Source organism: Chelonoidis abingdonii, chromosome 7 (assembly GCF_003597395.2).
Source record: "Chelonoidis abingdonii isolate Lonesome George chromosome 7, CheloAbing_2.0, whole genome shotgun sequence".
In the NCBI taxonomy this organism is placed as follows: Eukaryota; Metazoa; Chordata; order Testudines; family Testudinidae; genus Chelonoidis; species Chelonoidis abingdonii.
Genome location: NC_133775.1, coordinates 13526466 through 13551468, shown reverse-complemented (window position 1 = coordinate 13551468; position 25003 = coordinate 13526466). Strand labels below are relative to the sequence as shown.

General features: G+C 46.0%; 2 protein-coding genes across 3 annotated transcripts in view; one reads left to right on the top strand and one right to left on the bottom strand.

The window, feature by feature from the left end:
- The window catches only part of FAM151A (family with sequence similarity 151 member A), a 28797-nt gene extending 25286 nt beyond the window's left edge, over window positions 1-3511 (top strand). The window contains exons 8-9 of the mRNA XM_032766915.2: window positions 660-803; window positions 2331-3511. Of these exons, the coding sequence (XP_032622806.1) occupies window positions 660-803; window positions 2331-2998 (812 nt within the window). The 3' untranslated portion in view covers window positions 2999-3511. The remainder of the gene's footprint in view (window positions 1-659; window positions 804-2330) is intronic.
- Window positions 3512-4481: 970 nt separating this feature from the next.
- ACOT11 (acyl-CoA thioesterase 11) overlaps window positions 4482-25003 on the bottom strand; it is a 69450-nt gene continuing 48928 nt past the window's right edge. For both annotated transcript variants that reach the window (XM_032766912.2, XM_032766911.2), the window contains 9 exons: window positions 24183-24302; window positions 22989-23133; window positions 20790-20845; window positions 13448-13514; window positions 13026-13109; window positions 12209-12342; window positions 8583-8714; window positions 6634-6760; window positions 4482-5426 (listed from right to left, as the gene is read on the bottom strand). In XM_032766912.2, the coding sequence (XP_032622803.1) occupies window positions 5271-5426; window positions 6634-6760; window positions 8583-8714; window positions 12209-12342; window positions 13026-13109; window positions 13448-13514; window positions 20790-20845; window positions 22989-23133; window positions 24183-24302 (1021 nt within the window). In that variant the 3' untranslated portion in view covers window positions 4482-5270. The remainder of the gene's footprint in view (window positions 5427-6633; window positions 6761-8582; window positions 8715-12208; window positions 12343-13025; window positions 13110-13447; window positions 13515-20789; window positions 20846-22988; window positions 23134-24182; window positions 24303-25003) is intronic.

The following is a 25003-nucleotide window of genomic DNA, read 5'->3' as shown; positions in this document are numbered from 1 at the left end:
CAAAGAAACAACCAAGGAATCATTAGGGAGACAATAATCCATTTTCTCCCCTGCCTTTTACAGGATGACTAACCTGCACAGTCAGGAAGTACTGGTCCCAAGTTCTGCTCTCAGGTGGCTCTGTACAACACATGAAATTGGCAGAATTTGAGGCCGACTCTTTCAGTTTGAGAGCAATGATTCTCTCTACCTTCCTCTACCGCCTCCCAAACAAGTAGGCGCCTTTCTCTCAGAAGTGTAGTTTATTCTCCTTGCACCAGAGGGGAAGGAACAGTTGTACTCCACTTAGTCAAAATGGGGTTTTATGGGTCTCTGGAACAGAGATCCAGCGTAGCTTAACAATCCTGTGTACTATTTAAGACTATAGCTAAATTGCTGCTTGTTGGGGACACATTCAAGCTAGGTCAAGGGACTAAGCAGTGTTCAACTATATGTGACATTCTAGGCTGTGATCTAGTTTGAGCAGGGTCAGATGACAAAGTGGTAACTACTGTCTACACTGCAGCCTCAACTGTTACCATAGTTGGTACAGCTGTAATGATAAGTTATGGCTCCTACATCGTATCCTGCTGTAGCCACAGCCCTAAAGACAAAAGCCTACACCGTACCTCGAAAGGGAATGATTTTACTCAGCATTTTTCCCTCTCTCAACCCAACAGTAAACTCAACAAGAAAGAGACTCTACTATCCTGGAGGCAATTTGCTAGATTACTTTCACCCAGCAGACTCCAATGAACTACAGATCAAGTGGTATGGGATGGATCACTATGAGAACAGGCTGGAAACACTGTCAATTCTTAAAGGTGAGTAACACGTCTTTCCCCATGTGCCACTAACAACTGGGTGGGGTTTTCATAAGTTGTCACAGACTTGGCACTTCCTAAGAGTTGTAGCTCATGCTATAGTTCTCGGGTAGGATCAGTAAGTGCCGGTGAACATTTCTGGTTGCCTGTAAACCCAATTTACAGAGAAAGCAGTGAGGCAGGTTATGTAATTGAGAGCTTGGGAGTGGATGAGAGGAGTAGTTTATGCATCTCCTAGAACAAAGCCTGCAGAACATGTTGCAAAAAACACCACAATAATGAGAATAGTGCAAGGAGAGAGGGTGAAACATGGGGATATAAATAGGATTAAACTGAGCAAAAGCATGTTTAAATTGACTAACAGGAGAAAAGTACCAACACTAAGATCTATGAATAGGGGCCTACCAAATTCACAGTCATAAGATTTCAAAAATAGTTAATTTCATGATTTCAGCTATATAAATCTGAAACATCATGGAGTTGTAATTGTAGGGATACTGATCCAAAAAGGAGTTGTGGAGGGGGGAGGGGACGTTGCATGGTTATTGTAGGGGGGGTTGCAGTACTGCTACCCTTACTGCTGCAGGCGCTGCCACTGCTTTCAGAGCTGGGCAGCTGGACAGCGGTGGCTGCTGGCCGGGAGCCCAGGTTCTGAAGACAGAGCTGCCGCCAGCAGCAGCACAGAAGTAAGGATGGCACGACATGGTTTTGCCACCCTTACTTCTGTGCTGCTGTTGGCGGGGCACAGCCTTGAGAGCTGCTCTCTGGCCTCCCAGCTCCAAAGGCAATGCTCAAATAAGGGTGGCAATACTGCGACTCCCTTGCAACTCCCTTTTGGGTCAGGACCCCCAGTTTGAGAAATGCTGGTCTCCCTGTGAAATCTGTATAGCATAGGGTAAAAGCACACAAGAGACCAGATTTCACGGTCCGTGGTACATTTTGCATGGCTGTAAATTTGGTAGGACCCTGTCTATGAAATGGTCTCTGAAAGCAGGAGGAGGAGACCTATTGCTGGAGTAATATAAAACCAGGCTGTTTCAAGGCAACGGAGAATCTATATGAGGAACAATCCTAGGTTAGGTCAGAAGCAGGATTAAGATTATCTAATGCTACTGGTCAAAAGGTGGAAGATTACCTCTTACCCTACCATGCATCTCACAATGCTACCAGATATGAATCAGTTATTCCCCCCCAAATTACTAATTATCTGGAGAGGATACACTGAGAACTGGTGGACGATGCACAGAGGAGTGAAAGCACTTGTTACCTGCAGTTAAGAATGCATGTTGAATCAATTATACAGACAATCAGTGTATCTATCATTTTGTTGTATATTAATTAAATATCATATAGTCCAATGAAAATGAGCTGTTGAATTGTTTCTAGCCAAACACATAATGGAGACACAGTTCATTTCCTCCCTTTAAATCTTAGTGCTAATTACACCTAACAAAATGCATTAATACATTGAAGGGGTTACTGAGGCTCAGGCTGTTATGAACTCTCTCACTTTGCTTTGTTCTCCAGATACGAGGGGCATGATTGCCCTGGACATTGCATTACAGAATAGCAGCACTGGAAAGCTCGTTCCTGTTGCACTGTCTCCATCAGCAGGCCTCCCTCTGGAACAGTGTCTAGTTACAGTATCCAGACATCTCAATCCTTGGGGCATATACCTGAACATAACAGAACCCAGAGCACTTCGCCCTACGCTGGAGCGCCTTAGTAAGCTATATGCTCAGAATCTCTTATGGAACCCCATCTGGATAAGCATGGCGCTCTCCTTTGGAAGCTTTGAGACACCAGGATACATGCAAGGTGAAGAATTCCTAACAGCCATCAACAGCATTTTCCCATACATTACCGTAGCCCCTGGCTGGCCCAGGGAAGCGATAACTGCTGGTTACACTGACTCACTGATAGCCGACATGCTCACACTCTGTAAGGATCTCTGGCAACAAGTGTCATTTCAGCTGGAGGCTGTGCCCCTCAGTAGATCGTGGCTGGCGACTACAAAGCTGTTGGAGATTTCACCCAGCTACACCATCACTGTGCAACACAGTTACTCCGAGGGTAGCCACTGCGATGGCTTCCCAGGACTCCGGTCTATCCGAACACACACACAGAAGCGGGTCTATTACAAGATTCCGAGACAATGCAGAAATGCTTTGATGACGGATGTCTTAACTTCTTAGAACTTCCCTGAGAGCCTGGTAAGTGACCCAAGTTTTTCCAGGGCCCATTGTTAGCAAAACTTCTGAGTGATCAGCCTTGGCAAGCATTACTCTGGCACTTACAGTAGTGGTAGGGCTGTCACTGACTCCTGCACATGGGGGCCTGGGCGTGAGAGCTATTCTTTGAGTAGAGTTTAATTTATTTGGTCGTACTTTTGCTTTGAACAGGTCTCCCAAAGAGATCCCCTACCCCCGTTCCTTTTCGTTTGTAGTGTCAGCCTGCTCAGTAGTTCACATACTGGCGGGGCAGAAGGGACAGTCTTCTCTCTTTAAGGATGGTTGGTCTGTGGTTAAGGCAGTGCACTTGGACTCAGGCAATCGGGCTCTAAACCCTGGCTCTGCTACCACACACAGTGACCCTGAGCAAATCCGATGGGGCTAGATTATCAAAAGAAGCTCAAACCCCCACAGCTCCCATTGGGATGCTTCTGACTAGATTTTTGGGATCTCAGCACCCAGCATACCGAGCCCTTTTGGAAAAAAAAAATAAAAAAATAAAAAAAAAATCAGTCCTTAATATCTGTGCCTCAGTTTTCCTCATCTGTAAAATGAAGATAGTATTTCCTCTCTCCTACCTTTTGTCCATTTTAGCAGATTGTAAGTTCTTGGGGGCAAGGACTGTCTCACTGCAGGTAGGTATAACCTCTAAGAGTTGCTGTCAGACAAATAATTGTTTTAAATAAATGTCATTTCAGCTGCTTGAGCTGGAGGCCTGTCTTGCTGGACACAGCTTGGTTGTGGGGTTTTATCTACAGCTAGTTGTTGCTAAGGTGGAACTCCCCACATAGCCCAGTTTCTCCCCCTTTCTCTTCGGAGGGGGAATTTCTTTACAGTAGTTTGCTTCAGGTTACCCCCAGCACATACTCTAGCTCCTCAGCATCCAGATCGCTCCCATCCCAGTTTCACAGGCGCTGTATAGTTTGTGATCAACCTCAACTACAAAGTAATGAAGTGGTGGGGAGAGGGGCATATTTCTTCTTCCCAGCTAGGATCTGCCAGGACCTTTCAGAAAAGCATAGGTATCAAGAGTGCAGGCCCAGTGTATTTTGGATGTGCTTTGTCACTTCTCCATACACACCTGTGGCCATAGTCAGCAGCAAGCCATCTTGAGCCTGCCTGAAGAGATCTAGAGCTCAGCCCCGAATCCCAGAGACACCTGGCTGGGATGACTAATATTTTAATCAGATACTTGAGCTGCACAGTTGAACACCATAGACTAAAGGCTCACAAAAGCAGAACTGGAAACCCATCCCCTTCGTTTTGCTTTAGTTACCAACAAAGGGGGGAATTCTTCAGACAGCAGCAGTGCAGGTTTAAAAATTCTTAAAACAAGACGAATCAATTTCCCACAGAAAACAGTTCAATTTCCCTTACTTTTGGGCTGATCAAGAAAAACACTCAGCTAACTAAAGAAAACCAGGCAAGAAGAACTACTGAGGTCATAAGGTGAACGGGCTTTCTTTATTATCACTCCCATCTTTTGTATGGTGTGTGAAAGACAGAACATGAAATTGGCAGCACATCAGTGAGGTATCCTGCATCATAATGCCTAGTGTGTCAAACACAACAGTACTGTGTTACCGGAGACAAGGCTGGCCTTCTGCCCCACTAAAGCCTGTCCTGATTTACTTCATTGGATTAAAGATGGACAATTCCTCCATTGAATTACAAGAACTGGTGAAAAAAATAATTCATTTAGTAACCGTTACTCTTACACAAAGGTTCAAGCGCAGGTGATGCTGTCAGAAAGTCAATTCCTGAACATGAGGTTACGAGATTGAATACAAATAAAATAAGGCTGGTGCTTTTTAGCAGATTACATGCTGCTCTAGCACTAGACCTCAGAGTGATCTGACTGACTTCGCAATGAAACACTGGCCATGTAGAGACCACCTGGACCTCTCTCCCCATCCCACCCCAGGCCAAATTTTGTACTCAGATAAACCGTAATAGAAGCCCCTACAGTTGCCACAGAGTTTGGCCCTAATAATCCCTCTCCCTGATTAGACAGATTGGCTCCAGCCATTACATTTCTCATCATTATCTCTCTAGTGTGCTTGATGAAGAGCTGATTCTAGTCATGCTACAATGGATGGATTTCAAGTCATTGTGCTCCTAGCAATGCCACTAACATTATCTAAGTAATTACTCTCCATGTGCTCTCACCTACACAGACCAATCGCTTCAGTATGTACAAGATATTCACACAGCAGTGTGCAAAAAGGGCCAACAGTTACAGATTCTGAAGCCCAACTGTGATCTCATCTTTGTTCTTCTGCAGGAATCTCTCACAGGCTTTGAAGGTAACATAGAAGTCCGAGGACAGTCCTGCAATGTTAGTCGTGACGTAAGCCAGGTATCCTGGAGCTGCCTGGTTGTAATAGGACACCTGAAATCCACACCACATTCATTAAGACAGCTAAGGGGACATCCACAGGCTGAAACCTAAAGGAGTCATTTTCTAATATGTACAGCAGCAGCAGAGGTACTGGCTTCCTCTCCCCGTGGTTCTGCACAGGTCTCCCCAGTGGCTGAATAGCTCAGAAGTTTTGGGATGTACAGACTGCAGAACTTCCAGTTCCCCTGATCCAGTGGCTGTGAACCTCCACACAGTGGGGTGCTGAAGGGCAGTACCCACTATCCCAGCCCATAACTTGGAATAGCAGCTGTGTAAAGGTTCTTCCCCAGCTTGGGGGCAATGAATACCCAGCTCCTCGCTTAGTTCCTACCACAAATCCCTCTGGCTTTGTATGAATTCCAACCTATGTGCTGAAAGCAAGGGTGAATTCCAACCTATGTGCTGAAAGCAAAGCCAGCACACGAGAGGTTTGGAAAAGTTTGGGTTGGACACAAATATGGTGGCCCTGACTGTTCTTATAGCATGGCAAGGAGATGTTTTGAAAAGGTTTTTAGAATTTGAAAGACCTTTCAGTCCAGACTACAATAGTTTAAATGCAGTTCAACTCTGAGCCCTCCATTACTTGAACGGTTCATAGCATTAACATTTCCTCATGTCAAAGTGACTTGAGTTCACACTCAGACCACACTGCTGCATCTACTTGGCAGGGGACAGCCTGGGACATGCAGCCCTTTGGCAAGGGAAGGTTACTGGGACAGGGCTGGGAGTCAGAAAACCTGGGTTCCATTTTCAATTCAATGCTCCCTTGGGCAAGTCATGGAATCATGCTGTGCCTAAGTTTCCCCACCTGTAAAATGGAGATAGCATAACTTACCCACCTAAACAATGTGGACAAACGTGTGCAAATAATGACGAGGTGTTATGTGCGAGTAAGAACGGGGGTGTTGGGGTTTGGGGAAGAGGTTTTTGTGTTGTTATTTTTTTAAATAAAAAAGAGGGGGGTTGGAAATTGAAGGACTCCAGAAATTCTCCCAAATCCCCAACCCAGCACAGACAGGGATGCGCAGCACCAGACTTGCAGGCCCTTCTGTTTCCCCCCCTGAACTGAGCACTGGGGATTTGAACTAAAGCCAACCACAGGTCAGCATGTGCAAGCTCCTGGTTATGAATGTGGGTAAAGGCCATGGTGATTGTCGCTGGGGGACACAGCTATCCTCTGGAGAGCTGAAAGCCTCACCTTGGTTAGCTCGGCTGTCTCCTGCCAAATACAGAAGCCAGAACACATCGTCTCCCTTCGGGAGTACTCGGGGTTTGGTGGACGGCTGGGCAGCGTGACCGACCTGAACGCGACGACATATGGGTCACTGGAAGAGAAGGAAGCCTGCTTAGGAGCAGTTCACAAGTGCATTGAAAAGGTGAGACAGGAGCAGGATTTTATGCCAGCTCCCAAGTTAACCCTGCTCAGATCAATGCCAGGAAATGCAAGCAGCAGAACTGCCTCACAAACACATGCTCAGTGACAGAATGGAAATAACCTCTGCCTAGGTATTTGTGCATGGAAACACAGCACTACGCGGCCACAGTCCACCTTCTGCTTCTGCATTTCTTCCTGTATTGCCTTCAAAATAAGTTACATCCAAGATATCTTGGAGTGATTTTTTTTTTTTTTTTTAATCAAATCAACTGAAAACAATGCGGAAAGAAGGTGTGGGGGCAGGGGAAGGCTGGCTGTGATCTGGCCTCTATCTACAAATCTCAGAGTGGCTCCAGTGTCCCCTGTGTTTTTCTCACATCGGGTACCAAAAGCAGGTGAGGTGTCCCTTTCCCCAGGCACACTAAGGCAAATACACTGCAGTCAGAGTGGGAACTCCCAATCCACTTAGTGCCAAGGGACTGGAGACTTGGATTTTCAGAGGAGCCTAAGGGTGTCAGGCAACCAGCTCCTACTGAAATTCAGTCTCCCCGAGACTCCTCTGAAATTCCCAGCCGAAGAACTGGGGTAAAAAGGCGGCTGGGGTGAGAATGGTCAGGAACAGCATGGGACAAGTATTCATCTCCTAAACTGCATGCCCACGCTCACCCTTCTCTAGGAAGGGGCAACTAGAATGAGCTCTCCGAGTGTCTTTCGCCAGAAGGCATGATGTCCAGTCCTTGGGTCATTCTTGTGGTTCTTCTCAGAACCATCTCCAATAGAAAATCCTTCTTCACTCGCAGACCCTAGAACTGGGCACAGGATTCCAGTAGCAGTCGCACCAGTGCCAAATACAGAGGTAATAAAACCTGCCTACTCCCACTTGATAGTCTTTTTTAATACATCCAAGGCTCACACCAGCCCTTTTGACCACAACATGCCACTGGGGATGCATGTTCAGCTGCTTGTCCCCCAGGATCCCAGTCTTTTTCAGAGTCACTGCTTCCCAGGAGACAGTCCTCCATTTCTGTAAGTAGGCTGACATTCTTTGTTCCTAGCTGTACAATCTTACATTTAGCCATACTGAAATCCACACTTGCTTACACCCAACTTACCAAGCAATCTAGAGCACTGTGTATTAATCAAGATCTTACATGCAATACAAAAAGCTACATGCTGAAACACACCCATGTTCTATATACAAGTTACTTTAGATTCTTCTTGCAACCAAAAAAAATTGCGCAGTGAAAAGGAAGTTGTGTAGCAGTGCCAATTGCTCCTTTGTGCAGTGTTTCCAGATGCAAAGAGATGAGGCTATGAATTAACTATTTTCATGGTAAAGTATTTTTCACTCGCTGGCTCATAGGATCATTTTAATGGCAAATGTTTACATTCTTCAGCATGTCATAAAGCAACCATCTCGCAAGGGCTGTGCATCATTGGACTAAGTATGGGGTTCCAGCAACTGTTCAACACACTGCACTTGAATACCACAGGCACTGAAAGACAGCCTGGCACGAGAGGGAATCCCAGAGATATTTAAACAGGAGAGAAAGCACCATCTGTGGAGATCTGAGAGAGAGCGGAAATACTAAGCATCGACTTTGTAGCACTGAAAGTGAACACCACGCTAACCAAAAACACTAGATGTTTCCAGCCCCATGGGCTGGGCCCAGCACTGTTGTCCCTATTCTGTGCACCGGATGTCAGCGAGCGCTGCACAGGGTAAGCCCGCCAGACCCAACATGCCGCTGGAGCCATGCTCATTTACGTACCCTTCATCACAAGGTTTTCTTCTTGACGCCAAGATAACAAAGTCCTGAGGCTTGTTTTCTTGACTAACCGTCTGACTAAGCACGTGGTAGATCATGTCATCTTCATCAACTTGCTGGACAAGCTCAGCACTCCTAGGAAGAGGCAGAAGAAAATTCCAGAAAGGATTCAGGCCAACTTCTGAAAGATGAGGTCATCTTCCCAGCACCATGACACCAGACACCTTCCCTTAAAAGATGTTCTCCCTCTCTCTCAATAGTGTTTCATCGTACGTAGGGCCCTACCAAATTCACAGCCATGAAAAACACGTCAGACCGTGAAATCTAATCTCCCCCGTGAAATCTGGTGCCCAGTCAGGGGCTCCTACCGTGTGCATGGTCCGGCTGCTAGTCCCAGCCAGGGATGGGGAAGGACCAGACATCCTCTTCCCCTGCAAAGACTGTTCCCAGGGCAGGTCAGATTCACCTCAGGGAACCTCCCCAGTCTGCAGAAAACTCCATGGCTCCAGCTGTCATTACCCCCCACCCCCATGTAGGGAGCCAGTAGCTCCAGCTATCGTCACCTCTCAGTGTAGGCAGCTGTGGCTCCAGCTGTCAGCCCCCACTCAGGCAAGAGACAGCTGGAAAAAAAACAGGCCTATGGTAACACGCCCCCCACACTCTGTGACCCCCACTTCTGTGTTGCTGGTGGCTGTGGTGTTGGCTTTAGAGCTGAGCACGTGACCAGCAGCCTTCCTCTCTAGCTGCCCGGCTCTGAAGGCAGCGCCTCTGCCAGCAGTAGGGCAGAAGGGTGGCAATCCCATGACCCCGTTACAATAGCCTTGGGACCCTCCCACTCTGCCCACCTTTTGGGTCAGGCCCCCTGGGTTACAATACTGTCATATTTTAAGATGTAAACATTTGAAAACCTGAAACTGACTAAATTTTAAACTCCTGGCTGTGAAATTGACCAAAACGGGCAATGGATTTGGTAGGGCCCTAACCATAGGGTGTTATTCAGCAGTAACTCAGAGACTCCAGACAGAAGCAGTTCAAAGCAAAGAAATAACAGCCAAACAAAAGCCAGTTAGACAAACTTACAATCAGAGGGATGAGGAAGAAAAGCTTTCTCTGCTGAAGTAGAGCCACCTTCCCAGATATATCAGCTCTCCCATGGACTACAGGCCAGATTTTTAAACACATCTAGGCACCCAAAGATGCAGGCCATGAAAATCCCACTGGGTGCCTACCTGCCTCTTAGAGCCAGATTTCCAATTTGACTATCCTGTAGTAGAGCATTTTCTTCACAAAATTAATTGCTCCAAACAATTCTCTTATGACCACACCCTGAAATCCTTGCTTAGGCTAAAGATTGGTTGCCTTTTGTGGGAGTTCATACTTGGCTTTCCCTGAGCAATTGTCTGAGCCAAACCCCACTGGTGTCAATAGGCTTTGGATCAAGTCCTGAGTTCTTCAAGTGTCTGACCCGAAACGTTTCAATTGTATTGTCAAGTAGGTTGCAAATCCTTTTCACGCATTGATGTGGCACCTCCTGTGCCTTCTCAGTCTGGTTTTGTTTATTTTTGAAGGATGGGATTGGCCTGAAATTAGAGGTTGTTTCTGAGCCTGAGATATTTTGGTTTTGATGGAGGACATGAGGTTCGTGGCTGGGATTAGAGCCACAAAGATCACTGACTCCCTGTGTGACCTGGGAAAGTCATTTCACCTTCTTGTAGCTCAGTCAACCTAGGGGTAAAATTGGGTAAAGAAGTCCAGTATTCTCACTGACGTGTACACGTACCCCCACAACCCTCCAGAGCCGACCATCCCTGGGAAAATAAGTTACAACTCCTTAAACTTCCCGGGCTACTCCTGTGAGTGGAGAAGTCCTGGATTCAGTGCAAATGAACAACAGGACAGGCCGCTTACCGAGGCTGTGGTACGGGAAGAACGAGTGGCCCTGAGAGAGGTGTCCTCTGTGACGGATGCTCCAAAGACTACAGTCTCCATTTTAGAAGTGTTTTATGTATCTGAATGGGCTAGGGATTGTATTCTGGCTCCATGGGGGATTACAGGGTTTCCTGCAGGAACTAAAACCATTGGGGCATAATTCATGCAAATCCCCATGCAGCTAAGTCTGGAGAAGCCTCATCCTCTGGAGGAAATTGCATAAACTGGTTTTATGTGGTTCATGAGGCCTGGCAAACAAAGAATTGAAAACTGTATCAAGTGACCACTTTGACGTAGGGAGAGGAGCCACACACTTTTTCCAAGAACTGCAGGACATGAGACAGTGACCCAGACACAGAGGCCCTGCCAAGGACCCTGAAGCCTGCCAGGGTCTCTATGCTGAAGACGGGTGACTGCCTGCTAAGCGAACACTTGCACGTAAGCTGTTCATTGTTTCTAAAAACATTCTCTCTGTAAAGCTTTTCTTCTGAATAACTAGTACACCTCTACCCCTATATAACATGACCCGATATAATACAGTAAAGCAGTGCTTCAGGGGGGCAGGGCTGCGCACTCTGGTGGATTAAAGTAGTTTGATATAACGCGGCAAGATTTTTTTGGCTCCCGAGGACAGCGTTATATCAGGGTAGAGGTGTACTTGATTTATGGAGGCTGGCTGGTCGCTGGTTAATCCTGTCATTGCCCCAGAGAGAACAGGACTTGACCTAAAGATAGATCTCTTGAGGTGATCACCATGAATTGCAGTCTACAATCCCCAGCCTGGAGAGAATGGACAGCAGGATGCTGCCCCAAGGACAGGCGAAATCTCAAGAAGGTCACAAAAGGATCAGAGGTGCAGTTACTTTGGGAACTGTGACACCCTCCTGCAAAGGAGATTTTAAACCAGAGCTCCTCCTGCCTCTGACTGGGTGTCTGTCAATGTGGCAGCTTTAAAATCAAGGCAAGTTGCACAGGCATATGATCCTGGCACAAGACTCCGCCCCATCTCAGTAAAACCAATTCTAATTGCCATCCAAGGCCATGGGAGAGCTAAGAGCATATGCTGGTCATAGTGTATAATCACAGTACAGCCACTTTATGGAGTTGGGAAGAGGAGCACAGCTTTATCGCACAGCATGCTTTATAGGAAGTTAGACGCCTTATATGGGACAGGAACATAGAATGTTAAAGCTATGAGCCAGCTCACTGCTGTGGTTCCACACCTCTGCCAGCTAGAAGTCTCAGCTGCAATCCTAGGCTAACAAGCCTGGAGGTGTCATCAGCATGCAGGCAGAACACCTGATTAGCTTGTACACATGGCTGGTCTCCAGAAGATAAAAGCCTTACTACTGTCACCAATGAGTCTTCTTTTGCTCAAGTGGCAGCACCGTGTGCTTCAGGAGATAAAGATCCCGGATTCTATCCCACTGTACGACACATGAGCAGTGTGGCAGCCAACTCGGATGTCGGTAAATATCCAGCCACAGACTCCATACACTATATGCTCCTGTTTTGGAGTGGGGTGGATGATGGAGGGGGAAAAAAACACTTTGCATGGCTTGAATGAAGAACCTTTTTGGATTGGGAAGTTGCTTTGAGGCAGGAAAGCCAAAGAAAAGAAATTGAGGGCCTTCCTCCCCCATCCCCAATAAAACAGGGACCATCAATCCTAACATTTTAGCTGTCCTCCAAGTACTCACGCATAATGTCTATCCCATTCGTGCCTCTGTCTTAAGTCTGACAGAAGGAAGAAGGCCTGTGTTGCATCAATGCAGAGGGTCATCTCTATTCGGAAGGAGAGATACTTGTCTTCCTCCAGCGTGTACATCCTGACCTTTGAGAGGAAGACAGACCGAACAGGTGAGAGCCACAGCCTGCTGTGTTCGTTAAAATGACATTTGATTTTCCCGCAATAAGATTCATTCCTATTTTTACCTTATTATAATATAACCGAACAGTTTTGATCTATCACACACAAACATATATACACTTGCATTACATTAGCATGAAGAATCACACATACCTGGTGGTACATGAGGTCTGTGTTTTATGAGCTGGTTCTGACTTCACCAATAAGCCCCATGAGTAAATCACAAAACAGTTGTCCAAGAGACAGTTACCGGATAGCTAGCATGGATGCTGAATGGAAATGGGTAAGACTGGGGACAGCTCTGCTGGGTGGGTTCAGCGGGATTTTACTAATGCACAGCTAGTACGGCATCACTGGAAGCCATATATTTTACATGCACAGAAGCATGTGTCTGCCGCGTACATTTGGACAGATACAGAATGTTGATAGTATAGACACAGTCATTGAATACATGTGGTACAATCCCATTTATTCAAAGTGTTTTGGGGACATCAAACACTTTAGGATTCAGATACCTGGGGGTGGGAAAGGACTGAAACACGTCCTTTGATCTCAGCACGAGTTGGTTCCACTAACTGTAGGCAGTCCAGGAGACTAAAGGTGGCAGTGTTTACTTGGGGGGGAAGGGGTGCGGCAGGGTTAAGTACCTTGTCTATTTCTGTGGCAAGTACCCAACTGGTTTTCGCTACAAGAGTCTTCAGTGCAGAAACATTGTTGTAGCTCAGATAAACCTACATCAAAAACATCATAAGAAAATACAGTAGAAATCACGTTGACCTTTGGTTATGTTTTCCTATATCTAAACTCATGGGATACTATAGCAAAGCTTGCAGCTGCTCAGATACTGAACTAATCAGGGGATAAGAAGGAATTTATTATTCCAGGTAAGAGCTCTCTAATGCATGTTGTTTTAGGTAAGGTTTCATCCTTCTTGTTTCCATAGACCATATTTATTCACATATGAACTTCTAGCTGCTACTTAGTACCTGTTCCTGGGCCTTCCTACAACACATAGGGCTTAGATGCCAGGGGAGGATATGGCCAATACCTATGGAGACAGTTATTTTACCTTGTTACTTTGGTCCCAGGGCACTGACAATGGCACTTTTGTCTGTTCACAGGAAATGATGTATTTTCTAGGAAAAGCAAAGAAAATTGCTTTAGTTACAGCAGTACTGATCTTCAGCACGTGGCAGGGAAAAGGACATCTCAAACACATACTGGTGAAAGAGAGACAGTAAAGTTAGCAGCAGTGTTTTTGACTTCAACATCTTTTCTAGCAATGATCTCCAAAAGGAGTGCAAGGAAAACATGGTCATCTTATGAATATCTTGGGACCAGGATCCCAGTGGATTGAAACAGCCATTTCTTCTTGGCTCAAATTGAGGGAGCTCAGAGCAACAAAAGCCTCAGAAATCCTGCACATCATTTGCAGGCGGAAGGGAGAGGAATCAGCTTGTAGCCCAGGGTGAAAAGAGCCTTTAAGGATTACTTCTAACAAAGGCCAGGCAGTGCCTGGATGGGGCAAGACTAAGGCCTGGTCTATACTAACACATCTGTTAGTCAGGGATGGGGGGGCCTAAGCCACAATGTTCAGGGCTGGATTTGAACAGGAAGTGCTCCCATCTGGCCTTTCTGGTCAAGCAGGCCAATCTCTGCAGGTGGTCAGCGAGTAGCATACGCAAGCTGTAAATGGATGGCTTCCACCTGTGCACCCTGTCACAGCAGCCCTTGCCCTCATTTCCCCTTGATTTCTCAAACAACACGGACTCGGAAGGCTCTACTGAGTTTAATTTATGACCAACCGTCACACTACCAGGAACCAGAATCCCCTCAGCATAGTGCAAACAAACAGTCCAACTCCAGCATCTCTCCCTTCACCCCAGCCCAGCCTCCAGGTACAGCTCTGGTGTTTCCCACCCCACCCCACCCCTCCAGCTGGGGTGTTTCTCCGCCCTGTTTCCTTCCCAGCTACAATTCCAGCTCTTGCCCAGACACATCAGCAGGCTCACGTCTCCATCATACCCGAGACTTTGGCCTTCTCTGGCCAGCAGGCATCTCCCTGGGCTACACTGAGCCTTCAGCGCTCTGTGGCCTGGGGACATTTGTAGAAGACCCTCCTGCCACCCTCCTTTCACCAGCCTGATCTAGTGCCACTGTTCAGCCAGAGAACTTTACCACTCTGTCCTCCCCAGGAATCCCCTCCCTGTAGCTCTTAGCCCAGTTCTGCCCGTGAGCTCGCTTTACTGTGGACTCACCCCTGTCCTGAACTCCCCTCTCAGTTATAACTCCCCCAGGCACCCCACCCTCCTCCTTACACCAAGAAAGGGTAAACTTGGACAGGAACAGGAGAGCTGAGCCTGCTTTCATTTAATAGGCCAGCTACCCCGTTACACAAGCAGACTAGACCCCAGACCAGGAGCCAGGAGATCTGCGTTCTGTTCCCAGCTCTTCCTCTAACTTACTGGATAATCTCTTTAGCAAGTCCCGGAGTGTCTCTCATGGAAATGGTTTTGGGTGCCCACAATCCAGGACCTGGTTTGCAGGAGTGCTGAAATCTGGCCCCTAGCTTCTCCATTCCAGTTTCCCAGTCTGTTAAATGGGGATGGTACTTATCCACCTTTGTAAAGTGCTTTGAGAGCCACAGCTGATGTGTCACTGAAGAATTCGTCATTCGGTTTGTAACAAAACCTGAAGTTGTGCAAGTCTGTTTGGAGGTGCACAGCAGCCCAAGCTTGGATTAGAAGAGACTAGGTTTTATCACTGGAGCAAACACTATATTTGAACTGTTCACAAGCAGCAAGTCAAATTTGCAGGATGGTGTTTATTTAGGGCCATTTGATGGAAACCTTTACTGTAACGGAAAGGGTCAGAATTTATTCCGGGACTGCTGTAATAAGTGAACAGCTGATGTTAGACTCAGACAGATCTGAGGGACCATGTGTTTGTTCTCATATTGGCCTTGGACTCAAGGGGAAGTTATGAAACTCCTAGAAGCAGGAGGGCAGATGCCACAAGACATTCCAGGAAGAAAATATTTTCACTGCTTAATTGCCACACTTCACTACAATCTTATTCTCGGGGACTGAGATACGGGGGTATAATTTGTCTAATAATACCAGATCTGTAATCAGAGACATGATATAACCAAGGTGAAGAGTTGAAAAGTAACAAAATAAAGCAGCTGTCTCTTTTGCAAGGCTTCATTGCAACCACATGACCAGAGAGGACTCCAGAAATAGGGATTCACAATGGGTGGGGAAGCTAGGACTCCAATTGCACATGCAGCTAAAACAAGTGGAGAGATGGAGGCAGGGGATGATAGTGCTCGTAACAGATGTAAAACTAACCAGAGACCAGCTTCCCATTTTTCTACAGATCAGGGGCAGCAGTAAGATACCTGTTACAGTGAGGACAACTCAAGTTCAGAGAAGAGCCATTAAAGATCTAGAAAACACGACCTATGAGGGAAGATTAAAAAAACAGGGTTTGTTTAGTCTGGAGAAGAGAAGACTGAGGGGGGACATGACAACAGTTTTCAAGTACATAACAGGTTGTTACAAGGAGGAGAGAGAAAAATTGTTCTCCTTAACCTCTCAGGATAAGACAGCCAGGACATTTTAGGTTGAACATTAGAAAAAACTTCCTAACTGTCAGGGTGATTAAGCACTGGAATAAATTGTCTAAGGAGGTTGTGAAATCTTCAAACATTGGAGATTTTTAAGAGCAGGTCAGACAGACATCTGTCAGGGATGGTCTAGATGATACTTAGTCCTGCTATGAGTGCAGGGGACTGGACTAGATGACCTCTCAAGGTTCCTTCCAGTTCTATAATTCTGGGATTCTCCAAAACCCAGTCCATTACTGGTCTTGGATGCAACTAGGGCTTTATATCAAGGTTCTTCAGATACTCCATTAAGCCAAAAATAGTAGCTTCTAGGGATAAACTGTCTATCCAATAAGTTACTTTTTCACTGCTTGAGGGGACGGCATAAGAGATGTGTGCACTCTTGTAATAAATAATAATAATATTTAACACTTTTTACCCATCCTTCTAAAAGTTTTACAGAGGCAGGCGAGTGTCATTATCCCTGTTTTACTGAAGGGGAAACTGAGGCACAGAAATTCAATGATTTGTCCAACTCTCACAGCAGAGCCAGGAATAAGGACAGCAAGAATACAACGAGCAATACACAACTGGAACACGATAGATGTACCGACTCTCAGGCTCAAGTTGTTTATTCATTCCATATCTTACCCACTAAAGCAGGGGTGGGCAAACTTTTTGGTCCTAAGGCCACATCGGGTACAGAAATCGTATGGAGGGCCAGGTAGGGAAGGCTGGGGGAGGCTATGCCTCCCCAAACAGCAAGGAGTGGCCTGGCCCCCACCCCCTATCCAGCCCCCTAGAACCTCCACCCAACCCCCTATGCTCCCCACCCCTGACTGTCCACTCCAGGACTCCCACGTCCTATCCAAAACACCCCTGCTCTCTGCCCCCTAACCATCCCCCAGGCCCCTCCCACCCCCATCCAACTCTCCCTGCCCCACATTACCTGTGAGGTGGGGGAAAGGGAGGCTCAGTCCTTTCCCTGTGCATTTTCCCTGCTCATTTGGCTGCTCTCCCTGGCAGTCGGGCAGGGCTCGCTCCCTATCTGGGCTTGGCTACTAGGGACAGGGGCCAAGCATGCTGGGAGTGGAGGGGCATCCTGGCTTGCTCTGGCCCTGTCCCAGGCAGCAGGGCCCAGGTCCCTTGACCACACCCTGCAGCCCCCCTGAAACTCCCCCTGACCACGCCACCTTGGAGCACCAAGTCTGGCAGCACTATAGCCATGCTGCCCAGGCGCTGGGGGAGCTGACTGCGCGGGAGACAGAGAGGGAGGGGAGCAGAAGGGGAGGAGCCAGGGGCTAGCCTCCGCCCCGCTCACTGCGTGGCTGGGGAGTTGGGCTGACTCCTCCGCAAGCCTGTCCTGACCCTGCTCCCTGGCCGAGCTTGGGGGCCAGAGGGAAGGGTCTTGCGGGCCGGATGTGGCCCGTAGGCTGTAGTTTGCCCCCCTCTGCACTAAACCACATTGCTTCTCTTATGCTCCAAGAGCACAAAATATTCAAAATCTCTAATCCTGGCTCTCGACAAATGCTTGGTAGTCTTGGGCAAATCACTTCACTCTGCCTCAGTTTCCCCAAGAATAGAGTGAAGTTAATAAATTCTTCCCTTCATTCCCCACAAGAGGGAGATAAAACTGAACGATTACAAAGCACCTCTAAGATGAGGTAGCACTAGAAGAGGGCTAATCATTCTGATTACAGATTGATCTTCTCCAGCTCTGTATTTGTGCATTCTCTGTCTGTGCAGATATTATTGTGCATTAATCACCAAGGTATCTGGATACTAGAGTGTGTTTTGAAAGTAACGGATGTATAAAATAAGCACAGCCCTGTGAGGCTTTGTTTTACACACAGATTCTACTTCTGAATTTAGACATTTTTACTGTGCTGTCCCTACCATCTTCTCTCTCCAGCTCCCCTACATATATTTGCTTTATGTCTGTCTTCCTAACGCCCATGGCTTGGCACCACACCACTTAGCCCTCAAGTACCTTTTCACAGGAGCATAGAAATGTAGGAATGGGACCTCGAGAGGTCACCTGGTCCAGCCCCCTGTGGTGAAGCAGGACCAAGATCATCTAGACCGACCTTGACAAATGTTTATCCAGTTTGTTCTTAAAAACTTCCAATGAACGACATGGATTCCACAGTCTTCCTTGGATGCTTGTCTATTCCAGTGCTCAACTGTCCTAATAATTAAGTTTTTCCTAATATCCTAAATAGTTTTTCCTAAATCTTCCTTGCTGCAGGTTAAGCCCATTACTGCTTGTCCTGCTTTCAGTGGACATGGAAAACAATGGATCATCATCTTTATAACAGCCCTTAACATATCTGAAGATTGTTATTGGGTTCCCCCCCACCAGGCCTCTTTTCTCAAGACTAAACACGCCCATCTTTAACCTTTCCTCATACATCAGGCTTTCTAGATCTTATCATTTCTGTTGCTCTCCTCTGGACTCTTATTTTTCCTAAAGTGGGACACCCAGAACTGGACACAGTTCTCCAGCTGAGGCCTCACCAGTGCAGAGTAGAGTGGGACAATTACCTCCTGTGTCCTACCTACAATGCTTCTGTTAATACATGGCAGACTGATGCCTCTTTAGCAACTGCACCACACTGTTGATTCATACTCAGTTTGTGATCCACGAGAACCCCCAGATCCTCTTCAGCAGTACCACCACCTATGCCCCATCATGAAGTGCATTCGATTTTTCCTTCCTAAGTGAAGTACTTTGCACTTGTCTTTATTGATTTTCGTCTTTTGATTTCAAACCAATTCTCTAATTTGTCAACGTCATTTTGCATTCTAATCCTGTCCTCCGAAGTACTTGCAACCTCCTCCCAGCTTGGTTCCACCATAAGCACACTTTCCGCTGCATTATCCAACTCATTCATGAAAATATTGACTAGTACCAGACACAAGACAGACCTCCAGGAGGATCCCTCACAAATACATCCAGTTTGAACCAGCAACCTCCTGACAATTACTCTGAGTACAATCATTCAGCCAGTTGTACACCCGGCATAGCCATTTCATCTGGAATGCATCTCCCTAGTTTACTTACGAAAATGTCATGTGGGAATGACATTTTCCTTACTTAAAAAAAAATATACATCAAGGTAGATCATGTCTACTGCTTCCCCCCATTCACCTGGTCAATAAACCTGTCAAAGAAGGAAATCAGGTTGGTTTGGCATGATTTGTTACTTGAGCTTGATAAATCCATGGTGTCTATTTCTTATAACTATAATCCTTTAGGTGCTTACAAAGAGATTGTTTAATAATTTGTTCCATATCTTTCCAGGTATTGAAGTTAGGCTGACTGTTCCGTAAATCCCTGGGTCCTCTGTGTTCCCCTTTTTAAAAGATAAGTGCTATGTTTATCCTTCTCCAATCCTCTGGGACCTCACATCATCCATGAGTTCTTGAAGACAATTGGCTAGTAGGTCTGAGATTGTATCAGCTTGCTCCTTAAATATCTTAGGGTACATTTCATCGAGACCTGCCAACTTGAATGCATCTAAATTTATCTAGATATTCTTTAACCTGTTTTCTCTCTATTTTACCTTGCGTTCCTTTCTCTTTGTTGCTAGTATTGTGTTAAGTAACTACTCACAATTTACATTCTTAGTAAAGACAAAGTAGGCATTAAACACTTCATCCTTCTTGATGTCCATTATTAGCTCTTTTTCCTTGTTAAATAGGGGCCTACACTTTCCGTCATCTTTCTCTTCTTCCTAATGGATTTATAAGCCCATTTCCGATTGCCTTTTTTGTCCCTCCATGCTTGTGTGATTCTGGTGTACTCATCCTTAGCAGCTTGCACATGTCTGCACTTTTTGATAGATTCCTTTCAGATTGTCAGATCCTTAAAGAGTTCCTGATGGAGCCATACTGACCTCTTACTATTCTTCTCATCTTTCCTTCACACTGGGAGAGTTGGGTTGCACCTTACTACGGTCTCTTTGAGCAACTGCCACCTCTCCTGAGCTCCTCTGAGTGTCTTTCTGCTTCAAGTTGAGCTCAGCAGGGAATAGGTTGGACTAGAAAGGCAACTGGGAGTCTGGGCTGAATTCTAATCCTGTTTCCAACACTGACATGCTGTGAAGAAGCCATTTGAACTCTGGTCTCTGTTTCCCAAATTCAACTCCCGGAGCACTGGAAGGTTAAGTTCCTCCAGTCTCTGAGAAATCCTCACATGAAAAGTGCTATATAAGTGCCAAATATCATCACAGCCATGGCGTGCAACCCCTCCCCCACACATAGGCACTGACTTCCTGCATTTCCGGGGGGTGCTCCACCCCTGCTCTGCTCCAGCCCCTGCCCCCACTCCACCCCTTCCCTCAAGGCCCCAGCCCCATCCCGCCCCAGCCCCACTCCTTCCTCCTGCTGCTAACCAGCTGACTATGACGGGCGGGAGGAGCTGATCAGTGAGGCCTGATGACGGGTGGGAGAGGCTAGGGGGAGGGAAATGAGCTGACCCACAGGGCTGCCAGTGAGTGCTAAGCACCCGCTATTTTTTTTCCCCCCAGTGGGTGCTCCAGCCCTGGCGCACCCAAGAGTCAGCACTTAGCTGACTCCCCATCACCACCACAACATACGCACTCCCCTACCTTCCATGGTACAGAAAGCCATGGGCTACCTCCAATTTTCCCAGCTTTTACTGAGTTACCTGCATGTGATCATTCAGAGCAGAACATGGACTGGAATAAAAACACACTGTTCTATTCAAAACGCTATAGCTTCTCCTCCCCACCCCCATTATTTTTTCCTTCTTTGTTTGAGGCTGATCCTTTTCACTCACCTGTCCAATCTAATTTTTTTCCTAGCACTGGCTTCTCTGTACCGTCTCTCCCCATCCTGTGAAATGGAAACAAGTTCATGAGGTTAAAGTTTTGGAAAAATAATAAAATTTATTGACCAGAAAAAAAGTTTTTTCAACATTAAGAAAGCGAACCAATCCCACAGCCTCTGCTGGTCTTAGCTGCCCCCACCAGCAACCTAGGCTAGGACTGTCTTCCTTGCAGCAGGTCAGGTCAGCAGCACTGGGTGGTGGTGGTGTTTTTAGAGTACAGACAAAACCTCCCACCTGTGCCTGTGCCCCCAGGTTGGCTAGTTCTCCCACCGAGCATTCCTCTCAGCAAGCCACCCCAGCATGCATTGCCTCACACAATGCTGGTGCTACTCTGTGTAAGTGCCTGGCCTCTGGGAATTCTACTCCCAAGGAGTCAGAATAGGGGAGTTGATCAGGTTTTTCCCAGAACGCACCAACGCAACAGAGCTACGCAATGTGATAGAAATGGATGGCTAACAGCCAATGCATTTGTGCTGTGTGGGAGAGCGGGGTGAGGAGGGGTGTGGATAACCTGCTGTGCAGACAACTCAGTTGTGTTTGTTGTAGCCAGGAAACACGTGAATCCCAAACTGGTAACAAAAACTTGGTTGTACTTGTTATGTAGACAGGGCCACTGGCTGAAGGCAAGTTATCATTGTACAGGTATGTGACTTAGTAAGAGGACACTGGTTAAACGCTTGCATTAACTACCAAGATCCCTTGCCGCATGCTGCTAGGCAATGCTGCTGCTTGCCAGTTGCTATATGGGCTGTGAATTTCCTCTGATTTTCCAAATGGGCTGATATAGCACCAATTGATTTACAGCAAATATTTCCGTTTTACTGCCATTTGCATTAACATTCAAGTCACTCTCCTGCATTCACAAGAACTTATTGAACACGAGTCAGCCTCCTTCGGATTCCATGATTTGTTTAAATCCACCACTGTTACTGAGAAATTCATTACAGTTGTCTCAGCATTGCACGGTATCCGAGAACTGCTGCTCCAGACCCAGCCAACCAGTGGAGATTGCTGTACACCTCTCACTTGAGCTTCAGTTGAAGCCCTCACCCCTTCAATGGGGCTTCTCATGCTCTGGCTTTAAGCATGTAAGTGCTCAGCAAGGCCCCAATCCTGGAAGCAACTTGTGTAGTGACTTACATTCAGCTGTTAGAAAAGCACTGGAAATATATACCAGCCTTCATGTGATCCTACACAGAGACTTTGATTTAGTTCATCAGTTTCGTATCACAGAAGTCCTCAAGGAACATGGGATGCATTCGTGTGCTTCTAACACACTTCAAAACATTCTCATTTTCTCTTTAGAAGGGAAAAGATAAGTTTTTCCTCTTTATTTGAAAACCCTAATTTCTCCTCCTTCCTTGCCTGCTTGCTTCATTCTGATGGAGCTCAATACTTCATGGTTCTAATCTGTTTACATTGTTCTTTGTACCATGCATTGCCAAGCCCACGAATATCAGCAAAACATTGGCTTTTTTAATTAATATTCTCTCGGTGTTTTCCACAGGAACTGAAATTAGAGAGGGGGGTTGGATTTATAGGGGGGAGGAGATTAAAGACAAACAACTAAATTGGCAACACTAAGAAACCTCTCTGTACCCTTGGGTAAATCCTAGCAGGAGGGGCAGCAAAGACATACTCTCCTAATTAATTTGTGGCTGCATGGACTTCAGTCATCATTTATTTTACATACACTGGCTGCATAGGATTCAGGACCTTCCACCCCGACCGTTGGATTAAAGGAGAATTTCTGTTATATGTAATAGCACAAGGGCTTATAGCCTCATAAGCCAAAGAAGATGGACAGCTGGAGGGGTGTCGTGGTCCTGCACACTTGAGTAAGCAATACTCATAAGTCTTGCCCGGCTAATATATTTCAGTCTCTACACAGGACATTTTTTATTATGAATAATAATATGAAATAATCAATGTAAATTCACTCTCTGTTGAGCAATTTGATTTCCATTTCAGCAAGCTGCATTTGTTTTGCAGTGAATCAGATAAATGCAATAGAATTAAAGGCTGTCACGCTTGGGGCAAAACAAGATTCAGCTGCATCCTACTTCCCCAGATTCTTACATCACTGCACAAGCCCATCGATGTGGGCAATGTCACTTTCTAGGCCTGGATTATGGTTTTCATTCTTACCCCAGCTTCTGGTTTCACCATTGGAATGGCACTGGGCTGACCCTCTTGATCCAAGACAACAAACGTCATGAAGGCACTGTTGATATGTCTTCGACTGACTTCCATTTCCTGTCGATAGGCCTCCACACAAACGCCAACCTCCATGCTGGAAAGAAAGAATGGAAGCAGATCATCTCTAGGTGCCTGGAGTGTAAAGCAACGCTACTACCTAGCTAAAGGAATCCAGTGTGCCATACATTTCATTGCTTATTTACCAATAATCAAAAAGCAGAGGAACTTAAGAGTGGACCTACTAGATTAGTCCAGCTCAATCAGTATGACATGAAAAAGGCAATGACTCAAGCAGAGCGCACGTAACTTTTCAAATCTTGACACAAGTTTTCAACAAAATTTGAAATTTCAACAACAACAACAACAACAAAAAAAGGAGAAAATCTTTGCAATGAACTCTGAAATTGTCCCCTCCAGTTTTTTGACTAAATCTGGTCACTTGGACTGGACGCACTGCTCTATTATCTCAAGCAAATTTTGCCCACAGTGACAGCTCTCATGGATTTTAATGGATGTTGCATGAACTCTGTCTGAGAGCAGATTTAGGGCGTAAAAATCTATTTTGAAAATTCACTGTTTCTCATGTGAGAATTAAAGCAGTTATTTTGAGAATCCACAGTAAAACTTATTTTTTCCTGCCTGATGTTTAGACCTCACCTATGTAGGAAGTAGAATAAAAGGAAGTAAATAAAGACACGCAGTGATTGGCTGCAATAGACTAGATGATTTAATGGGTCTTTATCTTTTATTTCTATTAATTTATAGACTGTGAATTTATCTTTATTTGAACCCATTTCAAGCTATTTGAGCCAATTCAGATTTATTCTCAGAACAATCTACAACCCGAACTTCTGAATCAACCTGATTTTACAGTCAGTAATGCATTCTGTAATGCAAGGGGAACACACTGCTCTGCTTATCTGTTAACATAGCTGATCCCTTTATATAGAACCAGATATTGAACTTGTGTTACAACAGATATTAAACACTGGCAATTCCTTCCTGTTCAATTATTTTTCTTCATTTGTGTAAATCCAGCAGCCAATAACTTCCATGGTTTTGTTTTCAAAGACCAAAGTGCAAGCTTCTGTTGAACCTTCTTATCAAAATCCATTCAAAACCCTGAACCAGAGAAAGACGTACCTATTTTTGAACGAATTATTAACAATAGCTTTTAACAGGAGGCGGTCCCCAACTTGTGATGGTCCCCTGAAATGGAACATTTCAATGGTCTTCAGAGAGGGGTGGGCATGGCACAGCCGGCTGTGGGAAGGGAGAGAGATTTGATTTGCAAAATGCACTCAAAACGAGGAAGCTATTTCACCAAGCCAACATATCAACCAGTGTGCATGCCCTGCTGCTGGACAATATAGCAGACCTGCACAAGTGTTCGTGCACAAAAGGAAACCACTCAAGCCAGAGAGCCCTGAGAACAGGACAGGAGGCAGGTTCTTGTCAGGTGACACAGGTATATGCAGCCACCCCAAAGCAAAAACTTTGATGCTGGCCCAGCTATCACCATTACACAGTCCCCAGCAATACTCAGCCAGCCTGAGATTTGGGCCTATTTGCTGCCCTCAGAAAGGCAGCCATTGAGGTCTGTATTCCCCTGAGAACACGTCTTTTGCCTCAGCCCCAAGCCTCTTGGCCCTGATTCCCCTGTTGTGAATAATCATTCTCCATGCACCGAAGGTCACTTGTGCAGAGAGATGCACCCTTTTCCTAGCCAACTGAGAGCGCGAACAACTGAGACCACTCTGAGATTCTCATGTGGCAGGGCAAAACCCTGCCAATAACCCACCATCAGATTAGGTCATTACAAGCCAGTCTCTGTAGCCAGGTCACAGGTTATACCCCTGTCATAGTATAATTCCTCAATCTGAACCTTAGAGTTCAAATGTGAGATACTAGCATAAATTCCTCTAAGCTTAATTACCAGCTTAGATCTGATAGCGCTGCCACCA